This window comes from Kogia breviceps, chromosome 15 (genome assembly GCF_026419965.1).
Source record: "Kogia breviceps isolate mKogBre1 chromosome 15, mKogBre1 haplotype 1, whole genome shotgun sequence".
NCBI classification, from domain to species: Eukaryota; Metazoa; Chordata; class Mammalia; order Artiodactyla; family Physeteridae; genus Kogia; species Kogia breviceps.
This window is the reverse complement of record NC_081324.1, coordinates 27,087,304-27,097,287: the sequence shown is the minus strand read 5'-3', so window position 1 is coordinate 27,097,287 and position 9,984 is coordinate 27,087,304. Positions and strand designations below refer to the sequence as shown.

Genomic DNA, 9,984 nt, shown 5'->3' with positions numbered 1-9,984 from the left:
GGAGAAGCCCGGTACGCCTGGCCCCTGGGGTCTCCTCTGTGACTGTCCCACACTCTGCCCTCCTCTTACCCCATTGGCTCTCTGCACTGCCTTCAGCTGGGACCTCTGGGAAAAAGAAACAAAACACCCATCATCTCAAAGCATGTGGAATCCACTGTTCTTAAGGACCAAAATCTGGGAGGTGTGAGGGCAAGTCTGGGCCACAGGGTGTCCATGGATAAAGCAGCTGCAGCCTCTTCCCTGGATGTGCACTGGCCAAAAGCACCGGCCATTTCCCATTTGCCCGAGTGTTGCCAGGCTGACTGCAGGGTGCTGCCTTCCATCCTCACACTTGATTGTTTTAGCTCCCACAGTCTTTGGGGGCAGGGAGAGGGGGAGGAGGCATGTTTGGGACCCAGGCAAGCTGGCAAAAGGGCCACAGAGATATGGGCCTTCAATGGGAACAAACTTTCTTCCCTCCAGAATTTTTCCAGATGCTGCAGTGGTAATTGGAGTCACCTACAGTGAGCATGGGGTCCTCTCTGATGCTTTCCAGGGAGATGGCATGAAGGCTGAAGGATCTTCACAAGTTAATAAGCAGGGTGGTGGGTTACAAGGCTCCTCACTGGAGCCTTCGCCGGAGCAAAGGGGTGATGGCAGCTCATGGTTAACTTGGGATCCATCCAGGAGCCTGTCTGAGTTGTTAAGAGGTCCATGGAGTTGGCATTTGTACCTCTTTGTGCAGGGATACTTTGGCCACCTCCACCAAGAGTCCTGTATCGTCAGGGAAGGACACAGTGGTGGTGTGTCTTATACCATCTGCTTGGTCTTTGAGGCCAGTTCCACAGCCAAGAAAAAGTGATAGGAATGATTTCTTATACATCATTTTGTGCTAGCAGTTGGGCCAGGTGTTTGGGGATATAGAAATGAATAAGTCTGGGCTAGGTCATGCTGCAGTAACAAACCCAAATCACAGTGGCCGAGAACAATTAGGGTTTCTTCTCTCCATAGCTGCATGCCCGGCACAGGTCGGCAGAGAGCTGTGTGCATTGTACTTATTCAGGGACCCAGGCTCCCGGGGATCCACCCTCTCTAATGTGGATTGCTGGGTTGGAGATAAAAAGAAAGCTCTAGAGGGTCTTCCACTTGGGATCATAGTTCACTGGCCAGAACTAGCCACATGCCCCACTCTCCTGGAGGGGCTGGGCAGTGTGACCCTTCACTGCACCTGGAAGAAGGGAAGCCGAAGCATTTGGGAGCAGCCCTGACAACTCCACAGGAGGACTCTCCAGGGCTTCTCACGCTCGTGAGCAATACAGACTAGTCAGTGGGAAATCACGTGAGGGCATCAGTCTGCTGGGGGTGCTGTGGAGCACATACAAAGGGGTGAGTGACCCAGTCTTCGGAAGGCTTCCTGGAGGAGGGGGCATGGAGGTGGTACACACTGGCCACGCAAATGGGGGAGAATGGAGTTCGGGCGGTAAGAAAATAAGTCATTCTAAGCAGAAGGGTCATTCTGAGCAGAGGCCAGGAGGTGGGACACAGGGTGCTGTCTAAGCAGTTCAAAGTTGCTGGAGCACCAGGGTAGAGACAGGTGTGGCCGGAGCCGAGGCCACAGTGTGGAGGCTCCTGGGTGTGGAGGGCTCGGCCCCAGCAGGGGTGAGCAGCTAGAGGGAGTCAGGGCGCCCTGCACTGCCTGCACGGCTGCTTTCACTGTCTGACCACTGCTCTGCTCCAGACCCACAACACCTTGGGGCTGGGGTTTCCACCTTCCGACCCTAGGCTCTCAGAGCAGCGTTTCCCAGGTGAGTTCCTAGGATCACCTGTATCAGGAACACCCGGGATGCTCGCTCAACTCCCCATCCTCAGCACCACCTGGACCACCTGAATCACAGGCTCTGAGGGCAGGGTCTTTAGACAAATTATCCAGGGGATTTTGTCCCTAACTCTGTATTATGATCATTTTTCAAATAGACACACACAGCTGAAAAAGCAAGACGATCACCCAGTTACCCACCACCAACATTCAACACTTACTAACATTTTGCCCTATTAGCTTAATGCACAAGTGTGTGTGTATATGTTTATGTGTGTGTGTGTCTTTGGCTGAACCATTGAGAGTAAACTGCAGACATCACAGTACTGTACCCTTAAATATCACAGCTGTGTCTCCTGACAAAAGCATTCTCCTCCATAACCTCAAGGCCATTATCACATTTGAGAAAATTAACAATTATTCAATAATATCATCGTACAGCCCACATTCATATTTCCCCAACTGTCCTTTTTTAGCTTCTTGTTTCCAACCAGGGTCCAGTCGACTCCAGGTGATTTTTAGGCCAGATAGGTTAGAGACTCCCTCCGAGTCAGGCTGACTTGTAAGGGTGCTGGCTACCAACCCGGTGGCCCTGCCTGCGGCGTCTGCACTCTGGAATAGGGCTTCCTGCGCGCTGGAACAGCAGCATCCCTCTCTGCTGCAGGGTTTTGGACACAGAGATGCACCGTGGGGAGGCACAGTTCAGGAGGGACAGGCATAGCTCCTCTAACAACTTGCTCACGCTGCCCGGGCAGCCTCCTGCTCAGCCTCCGATAAAGCAGCTGCTATAGGGGGAGAAGGGGAAGGTGGTGAGGGGGCTGCACTTGACCATCATCAGACCCCCTGGGCTCACCCCGGGGCCTGGGAGTCCTTCCCAACTCTCCCCGCTCAGACCACCCAGATGCCATCGGTGGCAAGCAAGGACCAAGCCACAGGCAGCAGGCTCGGTCAGCACAGTGTCCTGGGCCTGAGAAGTGACCTATAGGAGATGTGGTGTTTTGGAGACAGGACTTGGCAGGTGGTGCAGGGCAGAGTGCTCTGCGGACATGAGAGGGGCTTCTGACACCCTGCAGCTTCCCTCTGTTCCCAGCCACCCACCAGGCTGCTCCTGGAGGTGACCAGCAGGAGGAAGGGCGACTACTGCCCAGATGCCTGCCCAGAGCCACCTTCCCTGCCCTCAAGGAGCTAATATCCTAAATTTTAAATTGAGATGTAGCTCCATGAGAACCGTCCATGAGATAATATACAATGAAGGTAGGCCTGCCTTGGGACAGAAATGACACCGAGTGGGGCTGAGTTTTTACATATATACATACGCCTCCTCACCAGACTGGATGACAGAGCCAGGTGAAGGCAGGGCTCAGCCAGCCACAGGGCCTTCAGGCCACGGACCTTACAGACCGTGAGTTGGGGTCCTGAGCTTTGTCCCACCTCCAGCCTGGCACTTAGGTCCAGTTCCATGCCCTCCACAACAATACCCCTCATTTTCTGGGGGCCCCTGTGACCGTCAAAGTTCCTTCCCTTCCATGATCCCGGGTAGTTCTCACTAAAAACCCAGGAGACAGGCAAGGCTGCAATTATCCTCATTTTAAAATGAGGTAAAAGTCTCAGGGAGGCAAGTGACCTGGTCAGGGTCACACATGTTTGTGACAGAACAGCTCTGGTCCCAGCTCCTTCCACACGCATGCCTCCTTCTCCTTCCCAGGTTCTCACATGTCTTTCCTCCTCCCCTGTGCTTCCTCTTTGTCATAGTTTATGAGCTAAAGGGAGAAAACACGGTCTGCCAATACAAGGATACAGAAATATTTGGGATTGGAACTCTCTGGTTTTCCAGGGTTTGGGCCCCCAGACCTTCTCTGTCCCCAAGTCCCACGTGCCAGTGAACTCAGAGGGGTCCCAGGGCTAAAGATTTCCCCGAGAGAGCCCCTGTGGAGACACTCGCCTCCACACCTCCACTAGAGGCTGCTGGCTGTGACCTCAGGTGGAGGAGGAGAGAGATGGGGTGGGGAAGGGGAAGGGGGGAGGAAGAGGAAGTGAAGGGAGGGAAGGTAGAGAGAGGGGCCTTAGGAAAGATTAAGGAGGACATGTCAGGGAACAGGTCAACTAGAGCAGGCTGAGAGAGTCCAAGGTAAGTCTGGTCCAAGCCACAAATTTAGGCCATTATTAAAATATGGTGTCCAGGAGAGAGGCCAGGTTGGCCCCTCTGACCAATAGATGGGGAATGTGGGTCTGTCTCCTAAAAAGGTTTAGGCTAGCAAAGGAAGACCAAGAGGGAAGAGGACTGTCTTCAGAAGAGAAGCAGGTTTTGGAGGAAGATCTTGGCTCCCTATCCTTAGGTGAAGGATTCTCATTTGCCCCATGGTGACATGGACCACTTTGGAGCTGCATTTCTTTGGGCATTTCCCAGCAAGGAAGCCCACCTGTCTAGAGACAGGTAACCTGATTCCTACACTAGCAGGAGGTGGGACAACTTGCCTCTAAGCCACTTTCCCAAATCCTGTGATTCTGTCTGGAGAAGGAAGCCAAACCCAGACGAGGGCGCAAGGGTTGGGGAGACACACAGGGCGCTGTCCCAGGGAAATCTCAAACTGATGTAATCCCAAATCAAATGTGCGGGCCCTCTCACCATACTTTGGCCCATTCAAGATGTGTCTTAATGTAATGGAAATGAACACTAAGGAAGAAGTCCCTAGCATTCCAACATGAAGTGATTTCTGGAGCAGACTGTGACCAAGCTCAGGTTGCACTGACCTCCCTGGCAGCTTGGCTGCCCTCCCAGAGGTGCCCTGCCCCCACCCAGGAACTCAGGCAGTGGAAGCCTTTGTGCAGCTTCATGTACCTTCTCCTACTAGGATCACAAGAACATTGCAGACCTCAGGGCTCTCCTGAACTCTCTGGGGTCACCACGTGGCCCCTGTCTATGCCAATTCCTAAACCCCCAAGTTTTAAGTTCTCTTTGAAACTAGAGGCCTCACCCGTTTTGGTGAAATGTCACAGAATATAGATTCTACCCATTACAAGCTTTCTAATTTCACATTTTTCTTTTTGTGATTTTTGGATGAAAAGACCTGCCAACCAACTTGCCAAAAATGAGATGTCTACCACATGTAAATTAAAGTTGAATCCAGTTTATTTGCAGAATTTTACTTAACTAATTCTCATTTCTTCCTGTGTCTCATCACTATATAAAAACTCATCCTTTGTACAAGCAAGTAAAATGCCAACAATGAATAACAAGTGAATATTGCACATTTAATGACCAAAATAACTTGTGGTTTTTAAAGGCCACACTAGGCATGTGGGTAGGAAAAAAAGAGTTGAACACATTTAAGAAGTATTTGCTGCTACTTGAGTGATTTAAGCCATTGAAAGAAAAATAAATCCTAAACCTCAGTGCTCGGGAGAAATTACATCAGTACATTAAAACATAAAAGTTATAATGAGCAACATTCCTTAATGGTTTCATTACTCCAAAATAGGGTCAGTAGTTTTTTTTTCAAGTTATTGCCATCAGAAATCAGGAACCTATCTGGACTGAAGGAAACTTCAACTACCGCTTCTATAGGACACGTGATGCCTCTATAATGTGAGAGGGTCACCACGGACCAGGATCATCACAGACCAGGACAAGGTCAGTATTGGTGCCTGGCTGGCTGCCAAGAACTTTACCCAGCACAACCCAGATGCAAATGGAAGATGACAGGAGGGAACTTTTTTTTAAAAGCATCGTGCTTATTTTCAGCATCATACTCTCCACTTTGCTTAATAAGACAAAGTTACACTAAGCAGAAAATTTTTCAGCTCAAAATAAAATTTTACTAGCTCAGAATAAGGTGTAAAGTTGGTCCAAAATGCAGAGCAGACAGTTTTGAAGGATAAGTGCAAAGTGCCTTATTGTTAGACCTGCAACTGACGATAAACCGAACCCTGGAGCTTGACTCACCACTGACTGAATGTGCCATTCAGAGGGCACAGCTGCTGAGAGCTGATGCTGCCCACATGTCCAGGGGAGCAAGCTTTGCTGCGTGACCCACACTAGTGTGGCCAACCCCCAAAGCAGAGACCAGGCTGTGGGCACATAAGCTAAGGAGGCACACTCTGTCAGAGCCTGCAGACGAGTGCCACCTTACATGTGTGCCCTGGGTGCCTCATTTGTTTTACCCAAGTCCTGACCCTACTATTTCTGGGCATGGCCCTTTTCTAATAACATGGGCTAATTTGGGCAGTTTTCCCAAAGGGCAGCCCTGGCAGACGTCATGGGGGCAAAGGACTAACTAAAGGCACTAGGCATTTCGTTTGATGAAAGCTGAGGGCTGGGTGGACGGGCAAGGTCAGAGGTGTGATGAGGTATGAAAATCTCCAAAGGTCTGAAGGTCTGTCAGGAGGGGGCAGGAGAACAGCTCCAGTAGAACTGTGACCAGTGTTACCAGGAGGCCAGTTTTAGCCCAGTATAAAGCAGAACTACAACCAAGCTCACCAATGGCCACCTGGGCTTGTCCATGAGGGGCGGGACTAGCGGCCAAAGGAAAGGGCAGACGAGAGGCTGGAGGATCAGGGCTGGGACCCCTGCTGAGGGGGAGATGGGACCAGATGAGCGTTCACGCCTCTACTGACTTCAAAAGTCATGATTCTAGGGCTTCCCTGGTGGCGCAGTGGTTGAGAGTCCGCCTGCCGATGCAGGGGACACGGGTTCGTGCCCCGGTCCGGTAAGATCCCACATGCCACGGAGTGGCTGGGCCCGTGAGCCATGGCCACTGGGCCTGCACGTCCAGAGCCTGTTCCCCGCAACGGGAGAGGCCATAACAGTGAGAGGCCCGCGTACAGCCAAAAAAAAAAAAAAAAAAAGTCATAATTCTATAACATTTGCTTCGTGCTCCAGAAGTTATTCATTTCAGGTTTAAAAATCCAATAGAGGGACTTCCCTGGTGGTGCAGTGGTTAAGAATCCACCTGCCAATGCAGGGGACACGAGTTCGAGCCCTGGCCCAGAAGATCCCACATGCTGCGGAGCAACTAAGCCCGTGGGCCACAACTACTGAGCCTGTGCTCTAGAGACGGTATGCCGCAATTACTGAGCCCGCGCTCCGCAACAAGAGAAGCCTCCGCAATGAGAAGGCCACGCACCGCAACAAAGAGTAGCCCCCACTCGCCACAACTAGAGAAAGACCGTGCGTGGCAATGAAGACCCAACGCAGCCAAAAATTAATTAATTTTTAAAAATCCAATAGAGAACTGTGTCTCACCTTCACTCGAAAGGAAGAAAGGGCATGGACACTCTCACCTGCACAACGTGGATACACTGACTGGGAGGAAGGGGGTTGGCACCTGGTTAAATAGAGGGTGGGCTGCTCGGGGGGTTTTATTTTCTGGACCCAGCTTCCCCCACCTCGAAAACCTGAGAGGCTCAGGCAACCTCGAGGAGGCAGAAGTGGCTGTGCCAACAGGCTGATCCTGAAACCACCAGCGACGCATGCCAGGAGCTTCAGGAACATGGAGGGTGGGCCCCGGCCCCATTAGGCTGAGCGGACGCTTCCGCAGGACCTCCCTCCCTGGCGTCTGTGCCTGCAGCTTTCTGCAGGGTTAGGGAGGGGAGCCAGGAGACCAGGGGGTCGAGTGCGCCTCTCTGGCCCATCCTGTGTGAACTGCAGAAAGGAGAGTGGAGAAGAGAAGTGGTGCTTTTCGTCAAGCCCAGGAAGCTGCTCTGCATCCCCATCTGAACCGGAAGCCACTGCTGGCCACGTATGGGGAAAGTCTGCACTAGTGCACCTTCAACGCCGCTCCGGCACATAGGTGCCTTGGTCTTACTGACCCAGGTATCAACATGCAGCACTGGTAACTGTCTCTGAAACAGGCCCTGTGCTCTCTGGAGGTCACTATTTTGCCAACAAAAGCTCATTATTCCTGAAAGCCAGTGGGCAGACCGGTCTATTCTTTCCCAGGAGGCTACAGCAACATTGCCACCTTCTGAACTTAGTGTCGTTAAAGCAATTTCTTAGCCCAGAGCCTCTCATAGGAACCTACGTGGTGAGTAAACCTTCCACTGTTAAGCGTGAGAGGAAGTACTTTTACCGACCATCTCTGATGATCAAGTTACAGTGTCAAAAAAGCAGATGACATCAGGCATAAAAAAATCTGCATCAACTTTAACAACTGGAATACTTTACAAGACAGTGTGATATCCCTAAAAATCGGATTCTTACCAGCTACAACCAAAGATTGATTTATTTTTTATAATTTTTACAGAGCAAATACATTATAAATATTATAAACCTTCAAAAATTAAGATTAAACATAATTTTCTTGAAATGTATGTACTGTCACTCAAAAATTTCATTCTAGGATACCAATAATTACATCCTCTTCAAAGAAAACAGCACACAGAATATTTCCTGTCATAAAATCTTTGTTGCCAAATCAGCCATGGAACTGTCCACAGCTTGTAAAACGTGTAACAAGCAAAGCTCTGAGATACGTCCCTCGGAGATGGACACTTAGTGGCCTACAGAGCTTGGAGGCTAACAGAGATGATCTTTACCAGAGCATTTCTGTGGGGCAGAACTGTTCTGTCCAACTAAAAAGATTCAAAGTAAAGAACAGCTCCTACACACTTCCAAATGTTGGGGAAGGCACCCCAAAACGATATTTGTTAAGAGATTATCACTCAGTTAATCTACACCCCAATCCCCTTGCTAAAAGCTCTCAGTGACTAAGACATTTTTAGGTAAATAGCCTCGGGCTATAGACAGCCTGCAAACAAAAGACGCCTTATGCCAGCTGGACAAATAAATCAATTTTGAGCCAAAAGAATTACGAATATGATGACAGAAGTCAAGGTCCGAATTCTGGGGGGGTGGAGGGGACACGACAAGAGCAAGCAGATGGCAGCAAAACACAGCAACACTGCAGACAGGCTTTGGTAAAGAACGAACTGTTAACAACAGAAGGCACATGACGATTAAAAAAAAGCCAAATTTCAGTTAAGTCTCCTGACCTGACCCAGTTTCCACCGATCAGTGTTTCAGCAGGTTTGCTTGCTTCATTTCAGTTTAAATCTGGAGTGATAAAACAAGCAGGAAACAGAGAGTCAAGTTCTCTGTCTCTCTCAACAGCAGGACCTTCAGATATCAAACTTGCTGTCTAGAAAGAGCTGCAAATTTACATGTCTTCAGGGGCCAAATAAGATGTGAATGAAGGAGCGGGCTGGGGTATGACCAAAGGGAATGTACGTCTACAGTGTACTGGAGAGAGGAAGCCCTGTCTACACTCTCAGCCATGGAGATCAAACAAAACACATCGCTGCACGACATGATCCCCACAGACGGCCAGCACGCGCCCCCAATGTAGACAAATGGCTCCTTCTCTATGAGGACACATGGCTGGATGGAAATGGACTCGTCACCATCTCGGCTGTCCACTATAATCAGGATCAAGTGGTCACATTTTAGACAACGACTCACTTTGATTCAGCATTCTCATCTCCCTTCTGAGAGAAAAATACAATAATTTAAGCTGGTATATTTCCCCACATTTGAGAAATGCAGAAATTTTCAAAGCTTTTTTACTTTGAAGGAACACAACTGGGATTCAAAAGTGAGGGTTCAACAGGATTCCCAAAGTAGTTATATATGGCACAGGAGTCTTGACATTTAAACGAAACAGGAAAAGACAGAAGTGGAGACATACGAAAGCACCCCACCTGGGGTCGCATGAGATGACTGGATATTCGGCAACTGAGAGTGGCTCTCTACCCAAGGAGAACTTTGTAAGTTCTCTTGTTGGATGAACAGAAAAATTACAAAGTCCCTGGAACATCTTAAGAGCTAAGGAAACATACACATGTGCACATGCACAACAATTATCTAGTGCCCACCAACTTGCATCTCAGTCAACTAATTCATTGGCCAAACTGCAGTGAAACTGAGCAAAGTTATTTGTGCAACAGCAAAGTTAAATGTAAACATAAACAGCAACAGGTTTATCAAGAGCCTCAGTGTTACTATCGTATGTTGTCCAAATAATGCACTTCTGGATAGAGACAGTTCACAAGAAGAGCCAGGAAGCTTTTCCCATCTTGGAGGCAATGGCCGGGACGCTTTATAAATTGTGCGGCTTGCAATATCTGATCCTGGTATTCAATGTACTGCTTACTTGATGTCAAGGATTCAAGAGCATTCAGAGCCTAAAAGACAA

At 49.4% G+C, this 9,984-nt stretch overlaps 1 protein-coding gene across 2 annotated transcripts in view; it reads right to left on the bottom strand.

Moving 5' to 3' along the window:
- Positions 1-7,911: 7,911 nt before the first annotated feature.
- EPG5 (ectopic P-granules 5 autophagy tethering factor) overlaps positions 7,912-9,984 on the bottom strand; it is a 125,437-nt gene continuing 123,364 nt past the window's right edge. For both annotated transcript variants that reach the window (XM_067014402.1, XM_059041017.2), the window contains exon 44: positions 7,912-9,973. In XM_067014402.1, coding sequence (XP_066870503.1) covers positions 9,791-9,973 — 183 coding nt within the window. In that variant the 3' untranslated portion in view covers positions 7,912-9,790. The remainder of the gene's footprint in view (positions 9,974-9,984) is intronic.